This window comes from Loxodonta africana, chromosome 12 (genome assembly GCF_030014295.1).
Source record: "Loxodonta africana isolate mLoxAfr1 chromosome 12, mLoxAfr1.hap2, whole genome shotgun sequence".
Lineage (NCBI taxonomy): Eukaryota > Metazoa > Chordata > Mammalia > Proboscidea > Elephantidae > Loxodonta > Loxodonta africana.
Window position 1 is genome coordinate 104,784,358 of NC_087353.1, and position 19,898 is coordinate 104,804,255.

Genomic DNA, 19,898 nt, shown 5'->3' on the forward strand with positions numbered 1-19,898 from the left:
ACCACGCCTCCTAGTTACCACGCCAGCCTTATCTCTTGCCTCTCCTCCCTCACATTTTCCGCTCCAGCAAAGCCAAACACAGTGCCGTGGGGACTTTCACGCTTCCGTGCCTTTGGACACGCTGTTCCTTCTGCCTGGAAGGCCGCTGCCCTCCAACGACGCCCCCCTCCCCGGCGAGCTCCCATTCATCCTTCAGAGCCCAGCCTAGACACCGCCTCCTCCAGGAAGCCCTCTTGGATCTCTCGGCCGACGCTGGCACTCCTCAGCCACCACTCGGCCCCGGCACCCCTCTGTCCCTCTGTCTGGCTTCTCTGCACTGTAGTCGCCGGCTTCTCGAAATCGCGCCCCTCCCACATCTGGCCTCCTCCAGCGCTGCTGTTGTCGTTGCTCGCTTTGCATCCCCCAAGGCCGCCCGAGCTCTGAGCGGCAGTGCTTGCACCTTAGCCCGGGCTTCCTGGAGGCCCCCCACTGCCCCCGGCCTCCCTGTGTCCCCGCGGGGACCCCACGCCCGCATCTTCCGCGCACGACCGGCCCCCGGCGGCCGCCCAGCCCCTGACATCAGCAGGCGGCAGCGCCCCGGCCGCTCGCGACTACAAGTCCCGGCATGCCCCGCGGCGGCCGCGCGTGCGCACGGGGCGCGCGTTTGAGTGGCAAGTTGTTTGTTCCCCCGAAGACCAGCTGCTCGCGCCGGGGTGCGCGCCGCTCCTCCGCCGGCGCTGCCTCCTCGCCCGCCGCCGCCGCCGCCGCCGCCGCTGTCGCCGCCGCCGCCGCCGCCGCCGCCGCCCTTCGTCTGCCGCCTGCAGCCCCGGCCGCCCCTCCGGCCGCCGCCCCCGCCCGCGCCGGAGCTCGGTCCCGCCGGCTGCCTCGGGGGCGCGCGGGGGCCGGGCCGGTCGCCCCTCGCCGAGGAGCCGCGGCGCGCGGGCGGGCGGGCGGGCGGCGGACGATGGAACTCCATATCCTGGAGCACCGGCTGCAAGTTGCCAGCGTCGCCAAGGAGAGCATCCCGCTCTTCACCTACGGCCTGATCAAACTTGCCTTCCTGTCGTCCAAGACCAGGTGAGCGGCGCGCGGACGCGGCGCGGGGACCGGAGACAAAGGCGCAGCCGGGCGGCCGTCCTCGCGCGGCGCCTCCGACCCAACACCTCGGAGCCGGGAGCCGCCGCCCCGCCGCGGCGGGGGCCGGGACAAAGCCGGCCGCTCTGCGCGCTCGCCCCGGCGGGGCGCCCCCGCCCCGACCCCCGTGCGTCCCCGCCGCTGTCCCCGGCGCGGCCCCTCCCGCCGCTCCCCGAAATCGCGGGCCGGCGGGCTGCAGGGCGAGCGCCGGAATGAATGAACCGGCGAACGAATGAATGGGAACAGGTGTGGGGGTGCGGCGGTGGGAGCGACAAGCTCACCCCATCCCCCACCCCGCGGCCGGGCCGGCCCCTGTCGCCTGGCGGGGGAGGGATTGCGCCGAGCGCGGCCACCCGGGGAAGGAATCGTAAAACCCTTAATGGGTGTTTATCTCAAGGTGCCTGCGAGGGGGGCGGCCGGCGCTGGAGGTGGGGTGGCCGGGCGGAGCTGCGAGTGAGGGTCGCCGTGATGCTCTCTCCTTGGGGTCGGGGAAGGTGGGGGCGAGGAGCAGGGGTGTTTGTGGATCGGCCTTAGGGCTGGGCTTGGATGCTGCAGGAGGAAAAATAGTTGAAGGCCCTGGGAGGTAAAAAAAACTTGGGATTTTTCCAGTGCCAGGTAAGGCTTTGACTTTTTAAGCCCAGGGAGTGCTCGGATTTGGGGTTTTGTTTTGCTTTTCTAAGGGGGTGAGCCCAGTGGAGTGCAGGATAGCAGCTAGAACTTGAGTCCCGGGTTTTCCCATCTTTATGGCTGTTGAGAGGGATGATGAAGTTGTTGCTGGTTGCTTTGGGGAGCATTGGGGTAGAGGTGGTTTTTCCCGGTTTCAAAATGAGTGGATAAATTACAGGTCAAGGTTAACATTGAAACGAGGCCCCCCTGGGCTGCCCGCTTTGGTGCTGAGCTCAGGGGACACAGGGAATAATTCAGTTGGAGCCTCTTCTCTGCCTGTTAAAGTTCTTCCTGGGAAAACCCACTTTGCTGTGTGTGCCTGAGCGGCGAGCTCAGTCCTGCCATTGTTTGTGAGATGGAGAAAGCCTGGCCGATGGCATCTTGTTTACTTTCTCCTCGCGCTGCTCAGTGGGGTATGGAGGGTTGAAATCCCTGGCTTGGCTGGGCCGGGGCCCTGGGAGCCTTGCCCCTTTGATTGCAAAGGTAATTATTAAACAGGTCATTTGAAAACAAAGCCAACAGCTCAGGTTCTGAACAGCCCTGCACTCCCCACCCCACCCCCCAGCTCCCTCTGGCTGTTGACACTCTCTACCCGCCCCCCCCCCCCACCCCCAGCCGGTCTCCAGGTTCCACCCCTCGCTGGTCCACAGGTTCCATGGCTGGAGGTAACCTAATGGCCTTGTTTTTCCAACCCTTGGCCCCTGGTCTCAGCAACCCCCTGGCTGACTCTTCGGCTACTGCTCACAGGGATGATGACTCAGGCTGCGGCTGTGCAGGGGCCTGGCGCGGGGAGGAGGGGGCAGCGGGGGGCGGGCTCCCTCCGCAGGTTCCCTTTGCTGGAGGGACTGGCCCTCTTCTAGCCCTGCCCCCCTCCCACCCCCGTGAAGACTCTTAGGTGCCTGTCCCTGAGGGTGAGCCCCCCTGGCCTTTGTGACCAAGGAAATCCAATTCCTCAGGGGGGTCGCCTTCTCCCTCTCTTGAAGGAGGCAGTCAGTCTGAGGCCAGGTGACCTCCTCAAGATGACTCAGGTCAAAGGTCATCTCCAAGCCTCCAGAGACTGCCTCCAGAAGGTGCTGGACATGTTTGTCAGATGGCTGAAGGCCTGCCACCCTGAGCACTCTGGGCCAAGGAGCCCCCACATTGCCTGAGCGGCCGGGGGCAAGGCCTTTGGCCTTCTCTGGCCCTCACTTTGCCCATCTGTAAAGTGGGGATAACACCACTTGGCCCACTCCCCTTCACAGAGCTGCTGTGTGTGTGCCATGGGCTGATGGTGGAAAATGGCATTTTAACAGGTGTCAGGGGTGTAAGGACACTGAGTAGTGCAAGTGGTTTGCTCTGGGCTGCTAACCAACAGGTTGGCGGTTCAAATCTACCCAGCAGTGCCACAGAAGAAAGGCCTGGTGATCCATTTATGTAGGATCGCAGCCGTTGAAAACCCTGTGGAGCATAGTTCTACTCCCATGAGCTGGAATTGATGATGGCAGTGTGCTTGGTTTTTTTTTGTTGTTGTTGTCGTTCCTTAAGGGATAATGGGTTATGGATCTGTTATTCCAAGTTCTTTTCACTACTCTGTCATCGAGTAAAACTTTCGGTCCTCCTTGACGCTTCTGCTGTACCTGCCCCCAGGGGATGGTCATTTTCCTCACATGCCACCCTCTGTCCTGCCACCCCCCAAACCAGTGCGGCCTCCCGTAAAGTTCTCTCTGCTCCCTCCTCTCCCTAACCAAGTCGTCCTCCCACCAGCTGCCTGAAAATGCGTGTTTGGTGGCTACCTACTTCTATTTAAGATGTTTTAATCGCTCCCTACAGGTAGCGTGGTATTCGAGGCCTTTTGGGATATGGGCCCTGATTCCTCACCTTAGCCACTCCTTGACGAATACCTAGTGACACAGTTTACCTTGTGCCCTCTCTCACCTCTGTGCTTTGTACCCTCATGTCTTCCATCTCTGCCTAGAATGTTCCCCTTCCCCACAATAAATCCCATTTATACCTCTAGACCTAAGGATGCCACCCTGAAACCTTCCTGACTCCCCTTGGGCAGACCTGGTCACTCCCTCCTTCTCTGAGAGGGAGCTGGAATAGGTAGATACCCACCCTGCATGGGACACAGCTGGAGCCAAGAGATAGCAGGATGCCCTGGCTCTCCCTCTGGGATGCCCAGAGCCTGGTGGGGGAGAAGGAAAGGCCATTCCTGCCATCATGATAAAGGAGGGGGGATCAGAGAAGGAACTGTCTCTGAAGTAGAGCAGGGGCTCTGGGAGGCTCCCTGCAGGAGGTGGTGTTGAAGTTTAGGGCTTTAAAACGGGACTTGTTGATCACAGCCGTAAGTCGGCCGCAGGGCCACCCCATGCACAACAGAACAAAACACCGCCCTGTCCTGTGTCACCCCATGACCGGTTATGGACTGGGCTGTTGTGATACGTAGGGTTTCATTGGCTGATGTTTGGGGATAGATTGCCAGGCCTTTCTTCCTAGTCCACCTTAGCCTGGGCGCTCTGCTGACCCCTGTTAAACATCCACTGACAGATGGGTGGTCGCTGCACATGAGGTGGCCAAGAATGGAGCCGAGGTCTCCTGCGTGGAAGGTGAGAATTCTACCACTGAGTCACCACTGCCCCCAAATAGGAATTATCTAGGTGGGAAAGGGGGTTCCAGCCCCCAGATACTACGACTACAACACCCGACAACTCTGTGAATTAGGCGTTAATTATACCAAAGAAGCCTCAGAGGTTAAGTGACTTGCTCAAGGTCACACAGTAAGTGCTGGAGTCTGGATTTCAGCCTTCCTCTTCGGGCTTCAGCTCAGTGTTGCCACTAGAGCAGGCTGAAACGATGCCCATATTCAGCGGCTGTAGCCCTTCTGTGTGTAAGGCGCTGCTCTCTCCTTCACGAGCACACGCTTGAAGCCCTGGCCTGTCTGTGTTTCCCGCTGCCAGGCCTTTAAGGGATTTCTTCCACCAGGAAGGCTTGTCCCTTATCACCTCCCACCTAAACTTTCTGCTGCTTTGGGGCCTCACCCAGATGTTCCTGCCTCTTCTTCAGCGCATCTCACTTCTCAGCTTTTGTCCATAACAACATGTTGCTTATCTTATTCTCCCTCCTAGATTAAAAACTTTAATCTCAGGAACTTTTCTGTGCATCTTTTTGCCTATCTTTGTCTTCTACCCCCCCCCTCCCCGTGACAATAAGAAAGACTGTCTGTTTCATCAGGTGAAGACACTGGGATCCCAGGAGCGAAATGGCTTGCTCAAGGGCACACAGCGGGGAGGAGACAGGGTTGAGATTTGAACCAGGTCCTCTCTCTGATGTGCTTAGCACACTGCCTCGTAGGCACTTAGTGAGTGTCTGTGTGATGGATGTTCGGCCGTGCACAGAGTGACCCAGATTCCAGCCAGGTATTTCCCAGAGTGTCTTCCGAGTGCCCTGGGCCTGGAAGGGGCGGGCTAGGCGGAAGCACAGCTGGAAGCACAGCTGGCAGGAGCGTGCCAGGCGGAAGCACAGCTGGCAGCACAGCTGGCAGGAGCGGGCTCACTGGCCCTGACTCTGCTGAGGAGGACTCTGCACAAGACATTGGGGCAACATCTGAACGTGGCTGGAATAGGGGGTCAGAAGGCCAGTCAAGTGCGCCTATTTTAGGCACAAAGCTAGAGGGTGAGGTGCAGAAAGCAATTTGGCCTTTGTTTTTGGTTCCTGAGAACCACACCACATCTAAGGCTAATGTGTGGGGGCTGACTAGACCAAGAGGAACCACCTAGGGGCCGATGTTGATTAGCCTCAGGAGGCACGATGTAGTGTATTGTGGTGTTGTGGGGAGGCCAATAAGAGCCCTGAACCCTGTGGTTCAGATGGTCTTCCTGGTTGGTGAGAACATCTGCTTTTTCTTGGGAGGGTAGCGCATCCCAAGGGAATGTGAAGCTCCACGCTGGGACTCCTCCCAGACCTCACCCTATGTGTCTCTTGGTTTGTATCCTTTTTGGTTGTAACGAATCCATAGTCGTAAGTATGGCATATACTGTACTGAATCTGTGAGCCATTCCTGCGAATTACCCAACCCAGCTAGCAGAGGTTGGCGTCTGCCTGTTTGGCAGTCTGAAAGAAGATGTCCTTCTAACTTGGGAGCTCTGTCCTAGCTCTGGGTGGCTAGGGTCAGAGAAGGAAAGTGCCGCGTGAGTAGCTGGCCACAGGGATGGAGAAGGAGAAGTGGGAAGGTGAGGACTGGCTCTATCTCCATATTTTGGGGATTGGATTCATGCTGATTCCTTCCACGCAGTTGGCAATGAAGGAGGATTTCCCCACCTCGCCCCTTGCATAGCGTGCCCTGGCTAGCAGAATCCAGGCTGGCCACAGAGCTTCTCCTCTGCCCTGTCTGTAGCTCGGCCACTCGGCCCTCTGCGGCCCACGCGCCTGTCCCACCAGCCTCGTCTCTCGCGGGTCCAGCCGCACAGATGATTTCTGCTGCCCCCACGGGCCCTGTTGTGTTTGCAGCCTGCAGGCTTTCGCTCCACCTGTCTGGAATGTCACTCCACACTTTGTCCCCCTTGTCTGCCTGCTCCTCCTTTTAGGCTCTGTTTTAGCTTCACCTCCAAGAAGCCTTCCGTGAGTGCAGAGCTGGAAGACCCCCCTCCAGTGTGATGGACTTAATCTTGAGAAGATGAGACGTGACCATGGAGTATCAGCAGGGAGGCTTTGGGCTGCAAGTAAAAGAATCTGTGACTTAACCTGCTTACACAATAAAGAGTTTTCACTTCACATAATAGGGGGTCATGAGTTGGACTGCCCCGGGGTTGGTTAGCTTAAAGGCTTGACAGAGTCATCAAGGACCTGGGCCCTCATCTTTCTGCTTGGCCATAGTCCCCTGCACACAGCTGGCAGCTCCAGGCATTACGGACAGTCAGGAGGAAAGGAGGAAACCCGGTGGAGGGAAAGGGCTATTGCCTCTAGGATGTGCGTGAGAAAACCTTCCTAGAAACCTCTTCCCACCCCTGACAGACTTCCTCGTTTCATTGGTGAGAGCTGGGTCACATGAACATGGCTAACCAATCACTGGCACAGGGAATGAGGCCATCGTGGACCAATCAGGATTCACTGCTGAAGCTGGGGCCTGCCCACAGGGGGGTGGAGGGTCCAGTGGCTGTGAGTGGGTGACCAGCAGTGTGGACCTTGTGGTAGAGGCTGATGGTCCCATGGCAGACCTGCGTAGGGCAGGCCTGGTGGCTGGCTCAGGTGTTAGGGGCCCAGAGAGAGTTCTCTTCCCACACTTGGTTAGGGGTGACCGGAGCTGCATAAATGTAAGCATCACCCCAGATCTAGGAGGGGTCACAGCGCTGCCCTCTGCCTAGCTTGCCCAGACCCCGCTGGAACCCGGACCTGCTTCTGGAGCCCCTTGTAAGGGCCATGGCTGGCCTGGATGAAGCTGTGGGCCCAGCCGGAGCTGCTTTGTGAGGGCCTCGGAGCCCTGGGAACTATCAGAGGGGCTTGGGGTGTGCAGTCAGGGCAGCAACTTCCTGCCCCCTGGGCTAGTAAGACTTCTGTGGGATTTAGGTTTGTTCTCTGTGGGCGCATAAGGCGGAACTGGAGAATACAGTGATGACAGCAGCAACAGTGTGAACGAGATCACTCATAAAACATTCCCTGCGTGCCACACACTAGTCCAGGCACCATACATGTAACGTTGTTGTTAGCTGCCATCGAGTTGGTCCCCGACTCATGGCGACCCCGTGTACAACGGAACGGGATGCTGCCTGCTCCTGTGCCATCTTCATGATCGGTTGGGGATCAGACCAGTGTGATCCACTGGGGTTTTATGGGCTGATTTTCAGAAGTAGATCACTAGGCCTTGCTTCCTCATCCGTCTTAGTCTGGAAGCACCGCCGACACCTGTTCAGCATCATAGCAACGTGCCAGACAGGTGGTGGCTGCACACAAGGTGCATTGGACGAGACTCGAATCCAGGTCTCCCACATGCAGGTGAGAATTCTACCACTGGGCCACCACTGCCCTCTATACGTATATTTGCTTATTTAATCCTTACAACTTCATAAAGTAGGCTCTCTGTCGCTCCCAGTTTGCAGATGAGGAAACCGAGGTGCTTTAGTGCCCAGGGACACGCTGAAGTGGCAGAGCCGGGGTTTGATCCTAGGGAGTCTGACCACAGGACCCGCCCTGATAACCCCTCTGCCAGGCATACAAGCAGACCAGTCTGGGTTTCCTGTCAACCAGGAGCCACTTAGCAGAGGTGTTGCCGAGAGGCCATGAGGAGTGAAAGGGGGTCTGGGCAAAACCATTATCCCGAAATGTGCTCGGGTGGCAGGAAGCCACCGTGCCATCTCTCTTGCCTGTGCGATGCTGTTACCTTGGCCAGAAAAGCACTTAGGTAAGTATGTAGTAGGCATGTGCCCACAGAAACCCTTGCCCACCTGGCTGGAGCTGCTGTGTGCAGGCCTCCGGCTCGTTTTGGCCCGTGCTAGGTCTTTCATGTCGTTGCCTGCTGGAAAACTTGCCACCAAGCCATCGTGAGCACAGAAGGCGTAAGGGGCCTTTATGGGAGAAAAGCTTCAAATTGCAAAGTCCTTCCAGAGTCCTAATTGTTTTCCTGACTGCACTGGACTACCGCCACTGATGGAGTTTAGGGAAGGACACGCTAGCAGGGGATTAGGGCCCTGGAGCCTGGTACCTTGGTTGGAATCCCAGCACTCCACTTCCTTGCTGTGTGGCCTGGGGCAAGTTGCTTAACTTCTCTGTACTGTTGTTTTCTTACCTCTAAAATAGAGGTAATGCCCACACCTACTACCTAGGTTGTTGTAAGGACTTAATGAGATAAACTGCTTTGAGCACTTATAACAGTGGTCCACTGAAAACGCCAATAAAGTTTAGCTGAGGGAGAGGATGTCCTGGTTAAGCTGGCTGACACCAGTCTGGGGTGGAGTTTGAAAAGCTCAGGGTAGACTTTTTAAGGTCTTTACACGCATATAGGAGTCACTGTGGTACAGACGGTTAATGTGCTCAGTTAACGTGCTCAGCTGCTAACCAAAAGGCTGGTGATTTGAGTCCACTCAGAGGCACCTTGGAAGAAAGGCCTGACAGACTACTTCCAAAAGGTCGCAGCTATTGAACATACTATGCAGCGCAGTTATTCTCTGACATACATGGGGTGCCATGAGTCAGAGTCATCTCGATGGCCACTGGTTGGTTACATGTATGGAATCACGCTCTGGTTCTAGGAAGTGAAAGTTCTGTCACTGCACTCAGGCAACTTGGCCACCAAGGACACCAGTCATTTGAGTGTAGGGCCTTTTGAAAGGAAGAAGTAAGGCTTCCTGTAGGGGGTGGCACCATTGGAGCCGGTCTGGGTGGATGGGGACGATGCCAGGAGGTGAGGGTGCTTGGGAACAGGGCGGGGAGCTGGAGGGGTGGGTCCTATAAGGCAGTGAGGTGAGGAATGGGGAGAGTACAGGGGCCCCAGAGCCATTTCCCACGCCTGCCCAGGACAGCCATGGCTAGCTGCTGCCCCACAGGAAGGGGCTGGCTAAACCCCAGCTCCAGGCATCAGGTGTGGAAGGCACAGGGTTGTCCTTGGCCTCCCCCACAGCCAGCTGCTTGTCACGGTCTATCCCTCCTCACCAGTGGCCACTGACTCGGCCGTGGGCCATTCATCATCCCTGCCAGAATTACCTAAACAGCTTCCTGTGGGGCAGTCTCCAGGGCAGCCTGGATGGTCAGTCAGCCAGAGCCCTGCAGGCAGGAAGAACAGTGTGAGCAGAGAGGCTGGAAAGGGGGAGGTGTGTGCAGAGGGCATCGTGCTGTCTGGAGGTTGGTGCAGACAGGTGTGTTTTGTTCATTCAGAAACCCTGCAGTGTGCACCTGCTGTGCAGGGCACAGAGGGAGATACAGAAGGAGCTTCCATCCAGTGGGAAAAGACATATCCTCCACCATAAGGTAGAGGGCCAGAGGTCCAGAGGGAGGGGACAGCGGTAGGCAGGGGCCAGGTGGAGGCAGTATGGCCCGACAGGAGGTTGGTGTTGGGCAGATTTCACGGGTTCATTCTGAATCCCTGATGACATCCCTGCCTTGTCCCAAACCCTCGTCTGACTCACACTCATCACCTGGCATTGTGACTCGTCCTTGATATGACTTCTCTCTGGCTTTGTCCTGTCCCTACTCCATGCATGCTTAATTTTTAGGGTAACTGGTAGTTTTAAAATATCGCAAGTCCTGCAATACTCCTCTCTTTAAAACTAGGGTCCCCCACCTTCAGATGTGGTCTGGATTAGTGACTCCTCTAATGAATAGAAAATGTTAGAAGCTGTGCTGTGACTTCTGAGTCTAGATTGGAAGCAGTGCTGTGACTTCTGTATCTGCCTCCCTCCTTCCTATCCCCCCGCCCCCTGTCCATTACTCTGAGGGGAAGCCAGCAAGCCAACTGCCGTGTGGTGAGAACACTTAAGCATCTCTGTAGAGAGGCCCACAGTGGAGAGAAACTGAGGCCTCCCAGCCAACAGCGAGCACCAGGTTGCCTACCTGTGAGTGAGCCACCTTGGCAACGATCCTCCAGCCCCAGGCGAGCCTTCCAGTGACTACAGCCCCAGGGCCTCTTGACCACAACTCTGTGACAGATCCTGAGCCAGAACTGCCCAGTTAAACCACACCCACACTCCTGACCCATAGAAACTGTGAAGCCTAATAAGAGCTTGTTCTTGTTACCCCACAAGGCTTTGAGGTAGTCTGTATGCAGCAGTAGATAACTAATATGGTGACCCTGTAATTTATCATCCAGACGGGACATGTTCTAGACTAACCAAAACCCAAAGCCAAACCCAGTGCTGTCAAGTCGATTCCGACTCATAGCGACCCTATGGACAGGCAACACTAAAAACAATCGCCCCAGACAGCAGGGCACACCACAGTGGAAAATTACCCTATCTGTTCATTCAGAAACCCTGCAGTGTGCACCTGCTATGCAGGGCACAGAGGGGGTCCTTAAACATACCACAAACTCCTTTCTCCTTGGAGTCAGCACAAGCATCACCTCCTCCAGGAAGCCACCCTGGCACTGGGTGAGTGGCTTCCTAGAATCACCTGTGCCTTGGAGATGTAGGTTGCGGAGGCAGCCCCCCTCTATCCTGACCCCCAAGTGCATGTCCAGGCCTCAGGGGCAATGTTTCCCTGGCACTGTCTCACCTCCCTCAGGTCAAGGAGGGCAGGTCAGTGAAAGGTTGAATTGTTCTCTTCTGAGCCCTGCACTCGGATGGCAGGTTTTGTCCTTGTAATAGACTCCTGCAACAAGGATCCCAGCCCTGAATTGTTGTTAGCTGGAACCCTGTACGCAGCAGATCATGGTGATCCGTAGGGTTTTCATTGGCTGGTTTTCAGAAGACCGCCAGGCCTTTCCTCCTAGTCTGTCTTAGTCTGGAAGCTCTGCTGAAACCTATTCAGCACTGTAGCAACACAGCCAAGTCTCCACTGACGGGTGGTGGTTGTGCAGAAGTTGCCTTGGCCGAGAATCGAACCTGGGTCTCCCGCATGCAAGGTGAGAATTCTGCCACTGAACCCCCCATCCAGCCCTGAATAAAATACTCTCGTTCCACGGGGGCTTGAGCTGCTAAGTGTTCTGGTTGTCTGAGGCCTCCCAGGCCCTCTGCAGGGGCACAGGGCTGTAGCGACCCTCCAGCAGCTGATGACTTACCTAAACCTTGAGCCTCTGAATGTGTTGTGTATTAAATTACAACTTTTAAGGGGAAGATCCCTTCTGGCAGCCTTGCCCACTGCCTTGCCAACCTGAGTAAGACCTGTGTTTAAAAGTTTGGGGTCTCCCCAGTGGCACAGGATTGAGAACCAAGATGTGAATCTGTCCCCTCCTGCGGTCACCTGATCTTTGACAAGGACCCAAAGTCCATCAACTGTGGGAAAAGACAGTCTTTTTAACAAATGGTGCTGGCAAAATTGGATGTCCATCTGCAAAAAAATGAGACAGGACCCATACCTCACACCATACACAAAAACTGATTGGAAATGGATCAAAGACCCAAATATAAAGCGAAAAACTTTGAAGATCATAGAAGAAAAAACAGGATCAGTGCTAGAATCCCTAATACACAGCATTAACAGGGTACAAACCACAACCAACAGCACACAAGCTGCAGAAGATAAGCTAGATAACTGGAATCTTCTAAAAATGAAACTCTTATGCTCATCAAAAGACTTCGCCAAAGGAGTAAAAAGAGAACCTACAAACTGGGGAAAAAATTTTGGTTATGACAAATCTGACAAAGGTCTAATCTCTAAAATGTACAAGAAAATCCAACACCTCTACAACAAAAAGACAATCCAATTAAAAAATGGGCAAAGGAAAAGAACAGACACTTCGCCAAAGAGACATTGAAGCAGCCAACAGAAACATGAGGAAATGCTTAAGATCATTAGCCATTAGAGAAATGAAAATGAAAACCACAGTGAGATACCATCTCACCCCAGCATTACTGGCACTAATAAAAAACAGGAAATAACAAATGTTGGAGAGACTTCAGGGAAATCAGAACTCTTATGTACTGCTGGTGGGAATGCAAAATGATACAACTATTTTGGAAAACGATATGGCACTTCCTTAGCTAGAAATAGAAATAGTGTTTGATCCAGCAATCTCACTCCTAGGAATATACCCTAGAGAATTAACATCCATCACAAGAATAGAAATATGCACATCCATGTTCATTGCAGCATTGCTCACAATAGGAAACAGGTAGAAGCAACCTTGATGCCCATCAGCAGATGAATGGATAAACAAACCGTGGTACATACACACAATGGAGTATTACGCAACACTGAAGAACAACGATGATTCATCTCGTAACATGGATGCATCTGGAGGGCATTATGCTGAGTGAGATAAGTCAGTCACAAAAGGACAAATATGACACCACTACTGTAAAAAGTCATGAAAAGGTTTACACACAAAAAGAAACAAGCTTTGATGGTTACGGAGGAGGGCAGGGGTAGGGATGGAAAAACACTTAATAGACAATAGATAAGTGGTAACTTTGGTGAAGGGTAAGACAGTACACAACACTGGGGAAGCCAGCACAACCTGTCCAAGGCAAGGTCATGGAAGCTCCATAGACATATCCAAACTCTCTGAGGGACCGAATTCCTGGGCTGTAGCAGTGGGGAGCACGGTCTTGGGGAACATCTAGCTCAATTGGCATGATATAGCTTATAAAGAAAATGTTCTATATTCTATTTTGGCAAGTAGCACCTGAGATCTTAAAAGCCTGTGAGGGGCCATCTAAGGTACTCCACTGGTCTCACCCCTTTGGGAACAAGAGAGAATGAAGAAAACTAGATACACAAGGAAAAGACTAGTCCAAAGGACTAACAGACCACAACTACTACAGCCTCCACCAGACTGAGCCCAGTACAACTAGATGGTGCCCACTACCACCACTGACTGCTCTGGGACTCACAATAGAGTCCCAGACAGTGCTGGAGAAAAATGTAGAACAAGATTCTAACTCACAAAAAAAGACCAGACAAACTGGCCTGACAGACTGAAGAAACCCCAAGAGTATGGCCGCCAGACATCCTTTTAGCTCAGTAATGAGGTTTACCCTTCATCCAGAGCTTAGACAGGCCCATAAAATGAAACAAGACTGAAGGGGCACACCAGCCCAGGGGCAAGGACTAGAAGGCAGGAGGGTACAGGAAAGCTAGTAATAGGAGACCCAAGGTTGAGAAGGGAGGGTATTGACATGTCATGGGGTTGTTAATCAATGCCACAAAATAGTATGTGTACTAACTGTTCAGTGAGAAACTAGTTTGTTCTGTAAACCTTCATCTAAAGTACAGTTAAAAAAAAAAAATTGGGGGTCTTCATCGAATACCAGCTGTTCTGGAAGACAGTGGTGCTTCTCTGGTCTTTTGAGGTGTGTGGAGAGATTGGTTGCCACAGGCTGTGACGGTTTCTGCAGTTTTTCTTTCTTCCTATGGCCAAATAATTGACTCTGTCTTCCTGGTGCAGCCTGGGTCTTTGTCTTCAACAGCTTTGAGACCAGCATGAGCTTTGGGTCTAGACAGACTCAGCTTCAAATCCTGGCTCTGTGGTTCCCTCTGATATTTCCTGAGACCCTTCTGTATGCCAGGGACTGTTACAGACCCTGGGGAGACAGCGGGGCACAAGTTAGAGGCCCTGAATTTATGGGGTTTATCTTCCTGTTGGTGAAGATGGACAGTAAACAAAGGAGCAGAATTTCAGAGAGCACGATTAAGAGCCCTGAAGCCATAAAGCAGGAGAGTCATGGTGGCTGGGGGAGGCGCTAGTTCGTGTTTGATGGACAGGGAAAGTCTCCACGTGACAGGCGGGAGCCAGCCATGCTGAGACGTGGGGCCACAGTGGAAACTCCAGAGCAGATGTGGGGTCTTAGAGAACTGGGAGCCTGGTGAGTGTGCCAACACCAGTGTGCAAGTGGGGGCGAGAGGGGCGCAGTGATGTGTTCAGGGGTGAAATAAGGAGCTGACATGTAGTAAGGCCCTGCACTGTGCATGTTACCTGGCAACTCCTTTGATCCTCACAACCACCCTTATCAAGTAGATAGGTTTACTGGCCCCATTTTACAGATGAGAAAACCAAGGCACCAAAGGGTCCAGTAACTTGTCCAAGATTATGAAAACCAGTATGTGAGGAGTAGGGATTTTTTTTATAACAGTTTTATTGAGATATAGTTTACAAATCATACAATTCACTCTTTAATGTGTACAATTCGATGGCTTTTAGTACCTTCAGAGTTACATAACCATACGTACTAACTGCTAACTGAAAAGTTGGGGGTTCGAATCCACCCAGAGGTGCCTTGGATGAAAGGCCTGGCAATCTACTTAGAAAAATCAACCCCTGCAAATCCTGTAGAGCACAGTTCTACTCTGACGTGTGGGGTCACCATGAGTCAGTTGACTTGACAGGAACTGGTAACTGGTTAGGATTCCAGTCTCCTCAGCTGCCTTGTGGTGAGCCTGGGGGGTGAATTCTCAGGGAAAGGTGATGCCCCCTATTCAGGAGCTGATTTATCCTCCCCTCCCTGTAGGCCCCTTGGCCCCAGGCCTCCAGGTGGATCGTCCTACCCCCCTCCATTGCATGGCCCCCAGCAGGTGCAGATCTGGGGAGAGTCCCCTGGAGGACCACCTGGAATGACGCGTTTGCACCACCCAGGCTGGCCCTCCAGGGCTGAGCAGCCCTTCAGAGGTAGTCTGTCCCCTAAGCAGTCCTACTTGGGAGTGAAGGGTGAGAGGCATTCCCGGGCCAGGAGCACAGCAGCTGTCAGTCTGAGGGCCCCAGGTCAGTGACAGGCCGCCTTATGGGTTCCAAGGGGCCTCAGTGGGTAGCCCAGGTAGAGGGCGTCTAGCAGCTTGAAGGCAATAAAACTTTTTCTTTTTTTATCTGCCTTTTTCTACATACTCTTCAGACTTTGTTCTCTTCAGAGCAATTCGCCCTTCAGCTTCCCTCGACTGGTTTCCCTCCCCAGCTCCCCAGTCCACTGTGCCGTTGGTGCTGCTGTTGAGTCGGCTCCTGACTCATAGCAGCCCCGCACACAGGGAACAAAATGCTCCCCGGTCCTGCATCGTCCTCGTCATCTGTTGTAGGTCGGACTGTTGTGATCCACAGGGCCGTCACTGGCGATGTTCAGAAGCAGATCACCAGGCCTTCCTCCTAGTCCGTCTTTAGTCTGGAAGCCCTGCGGAAACCTGTTGAGCAAGCCTCCACCGACAGATGGGTGGTGGCTGACCGTGAGGCCTAGGCCAGCCGGGCTCAGCTGCCGTCCTGTGGTTGCAAGGATTAGATGAGACCCTACAGGCCAAATGCTGAGAGCGGGGCAGCGTCCTCACAGAGAGTGTTAGCTGGCGCCTGTCTGCGTGTCTCCCCCGCCCCATTCCCACCCTGACGTGGTGTCTGAGTCCTGGTGAGCACTTTACAAACATGGCATCACCAGGCAAGCCCATAACCCCTCTCATGGAGAGCCCAGCATATGTGCTGTGGTGCGGGATAGGTCCCAGCCTCACAGCACCTACATGGGGGCAGATGTATCCTTGGGCAAGTGATGGGCCCTTTTAGGGCCTCTGGCTGTCATCTGTGAAATGGGGGTTCTCCACAGTGGGCCCTTAATGGCGCTCTCGCTGAGCCTCTGGCACACAGACTGACTGAGAGTGCACAGCCCAGGGCTGGCCGTTCCACCAGGAGGCCCTGGAGGTGGGGGAGGTGCAGATTGCCTGGGGCACCCTGCCGTCCTAGGAGTTGAGGTGAGGAAGACAGAAAATCTGCCTCAGAGGCCGGACCCCGGGCCACTGTTGAAGGGCTGCACAGAGGCCTCTCTGGGTGGACTTGAACCTCTAACTTTTCTATTAGCAGCCAAGTACATTAACTGTTTGTACCACCCAGGGATTCCCGTTGGTCTGTTACTCCCGCACTTTACAAATGAGGAAACTGAGGCCCTAGAGGGTGAGGAACTTGCCCAAAGCCATATAACTTAGTGAGTGAAGAAGCCAGGCTTGGGCGCAGGCAGTCCAATTCAAGAGCCACTCTTGACTACCACGGCAGCGCCCTCTGCACAGCCTCCCAGGGCGGCCCTGAAGGCGTGAGGAGCACGATCTAGCCCTTCTCAGAGGCGGGTCTGCTTCTGACCCCAAGATTCCCCACAGGAGCAGAAGTTGAGCCTCTTTTGATAGCCAGTGTTGAGGTCTCAAGTCCGCCCTGATCTGTGTCCCAGTCTGCCCGCTAGCTGTGGGACTTTGGACGTGTTGCGTCTCCCCCTGAGCCTCTGTTTCCCGTCTGTGGAATGGGTGGCGTGAGGATTGATGACATGACACAAGGTAGAGCCGAGCAGTGCATCTGGTACAGAGCACGGCTCCAGAAATGACCGCTTCTTTTTGTTTTTACTCCTTCAGCAAGTGCTCACTCACCGAGGCCCGTGCTGCCCTCAGAGCCTCCCAAGAGCTGCAGTGCTGTAGAAGGGGCCTGTGACAGGGCTGTCCCTTCTCTGCGAACACCCAGAACCCTGCCCCAGCTCAGATTCACGTGGGGCTGGAAGGTGGCAGCTCCCCGGAGCCCCTGCATACTGTGATTGTAAGATCCCCACGTCCCACCGCTGCTCAGGCCCTGCTCTGCACACCAGGTGTGCTCCTAAAACGTCCTGTGAAAAACCAGCCATTACAAACCGTTGCCCTCTGTGTTAATGCCCTAAGGAGAGCTTGTTCTCAAAACCCAGGACCCCAGAATCTTCCTGTAGAATGAAGAATTCTTGTGTCATCCTGCTCACCACACACACACTTGTCCTGTGAGGACAGGTGCTCTCTGCAGACTCGTCCCTTTCCTAGGAAGAGCAGGGACAAGCCAGGGAGGCAGCCCGAGGGAGCAATCCAGGCCATATGAGGTCTGGAAGGCCTGTGCCTCATTTCAGGGTGGCTGGGAGCAGGGGACAGCAGAAGCTGCCAGTGGAGAAGGCTCTTCCTGCCCAGGGTTGACCCTCCACTTGGCCTGGGGTCTTGAAGACTCCATAATGTTCATAGTTCACCAAGTGCTGAGTGCTGGGTCCATGAGGGTGAGGACCCAGGCCCTGGACGTGAGTTGTTCACTACGTAATAGGGAGAGACAGACCTTAATTACTCTGTTAGTATGATGAGAAGAAAGTCCTCAAGGCTGGAAAACCAAGGTGCTGAACAGGAACAGTGAACGTTGTTTATACCAGTTTATGTTTTTAAAAAACGGGGAGAATAACACACACATGCACATACTTGCCGGTCAAGGAGGGCTTCCAGGAGAATGAATGGGACACAGCCTGGCTGGAAACATTACGAGAGGGCAGGGAACCAAGGAGGAACAGCGTGTACAGAAGCTCAGGGCCCTGGCCCAGGTGGCACTGCGGGGTGTGCGGCTGGTCGCAGAGCTAATCCTAATCCCAGGACCGAAAAAGGCTTGCGGGGGAGGGGAGGGGAGGAAGGAGGGTGCCGGACAGCTGGGGAAGGGTCTGTAGAGATGGCCCAGTGGAAAGGGAGTAGGAGGGAACATGGTGGGAGGCTCTGGGCCAGTGAAAATGAGCAGAAAATCTGAGCTGGGGTGGGGGTGTTGTTGGGGCAGAGACCCTCAGCAAGGAAGTGCCTACATCCTGGGGCCTTGACAGGCCTGGGTTTGGACCCTGGCTGGCCACTTTGGAAAGTTGTTTCACATCAGTAAGTCTCCTTTCTCATGTCTGGACAGCAGCGTGATATTGTAGGACTCGTGGGCTCACCTGTGTCCAGTGCTACACTTAAGGCGCTCAGCAGATGGCCTCGGTCAGCACCACCAGGCTTTCCTGTGTGCCCCTCCACTGGTGGCAGCAGCCCACCCTCTGGGCCCTCAGCCCCAGAGTCTGCCCCCGGGAGACGCTGTGGTTCATTCGGGAGGCTCCTGCTGGGCCTGGAGCTCCAGTCTTGAGGCGAGGGCCTGAGGCAGGCAAGGCCTCAGGCAGACGTGGGGGTGGTTTCTGTCTGCATGGTGGGTCTGGAGGCTGCATCTGGGATACCCTCACCGTGGGACCCAGGTCTCCTGAGGGGATGACCCAGCAGTTCCTCCCAGGGTGGGGAGAGGGGCAGCTCTGGGTCAGCTTTAGGATGATAGACCACCAGCCCATGAGGTGCGTCAAGGTCAGAGTTCCCAAGTAGATGGTTACTCACAGGGTGGGGGAGGGTCACCCCAGCCTGGGAAGGCATGGAGCCCCTCATCTCCCATCCTCCTTGGGTATCAGGTATTAGTCTTGGCTGGGATGGCCCCAGGGTCAGGGCACAGGTAAATGACAGGCTGGGCTTTGACACCAGGACTGTGTCCTGACACCATGCCCTTGACCTTGCACCCCCTTCCTACCCCGCCACCTGCCTTGGCTGCCCCCACCCCCGTCCTGCCACCTCCTGCAGGAAGGCCTCCTGCCTCTCGTGTTTTGTTTTCTTATTTTTAACATTTGCCTTTTGAATAGATAAGAAATTCACTGGGTTCAAAATTCCAACGATACACAGAGGTGCCCCATGAAAACTTCCTCTCACCCCTGTCCTCCAGCCACCCAGTTCCGCCCTCACAGACATCAGATTCTTGGTGACATTCCCTGTGTGTGTATGCAAATGTGTAGGTCTTGTTTTCCCTTCGTTTTTTGACATGAATTGGTGTTAGACTGTGCTCACTGTTCCTGGGCTGCACCTCGGCCTTTTCTGTCACACTCGTCTTGGCGACGAGTCCGTCTCATTCATTTTAACTGCTGCAGTTTTCCACGAACGATGACCGGAGTGGGGTTATCCTGTCTCCCACTGATGAGCACTTGTTCTCACCTTTTTTTTTTTAACGAATGCTGTGACGTATTGCTCGGTGCACAGACCTGGTTTCACAGGTATAGGGGTGTGTTTGTAGGCACAGGCCTAGGGACAGAATCCTGGCTAGAGCATGGGCACCTGTGGTTTTCTCAGGTGTTGCATTTCAGAGAGGAGGTCACGGGAGCAAATATCCTTGGAGAGAGTGTCATGGGGGAAGGGTGTCCCCAGGGAGAAGGGTGTGTTGAGGGAGGGGTGTTCTGGCGTAGGGGTGTCCCAGGGAAGGGTGTCCCAGGAGATGGGTGTCCTTGGGAAGGGGTGTCTGGGGGAGGAGTGTCCTGGGGAGGCATGTCCTGGGGACACGGTGTTCCAGGGGAGGGGTTTCTGGAGAACAGGTATCCTGGTGAAGTGGTTTGGGAGAGGGGTGTCCTGGAGAACGGGTGTCCTGGTGAAGTGGTCTGGGAGAGGGGTGTCCCGGTGAAGTGGTGTCCTGGAGAACGGGTGTCCTGATGAAGTGGTCTGGGAGAGGGATGTCCTAGTGGGGGGGTGTCCTGGAAAACTGGTGTCCCTGGGAAGTGGTCTGGGAGAGAGATGTCCTGGGGGCGGGGGGTCCTGGAGAACGTGTGTCCCGGGAAAGTGGTCTGGGAGAGGGATGTCCTGGGGGAGGAGTGACCTGGTAGAGGGGTATTTCTGGGAAGGGGGAGGGTTTCTGGAAGCGTTTGTCCCAGGGGAGGGGTATCTGGGAGAAGGATGTCCAGGGGAGGACTGTCCTGGAGAAGGGGTGTCCCGGGAAAGGGATGTCCTGGGAG

The 19,898-nt window shown here is 54.9% G+C and overlaps 1 protein-coding gene across 1 annotated transcript in view; it reads left to right on the forward strand.

Moving 5' to 3' along the window:
• Positions 1-930: 930 nt before the first annotated feature.
• CASTOR2 (cytosolic arginine sensor for mTORC1 subunit 2) overlaps positions 931-19,898 on the forward strand; it is a 67,673-nt gene continuing 48,705 nt past the window's right edge. The window contains exon 1 of the mRNA XM_064296087.1: positions 931-1,056. Coding sequence (XP_064152157.1) covers positions 944-1,056 — 113 coding nt within the window. The 5' untranslated portion in view covers positions 931-943. The remainder of the gene's footprint in view (positions 1,057-19,898) is intronic.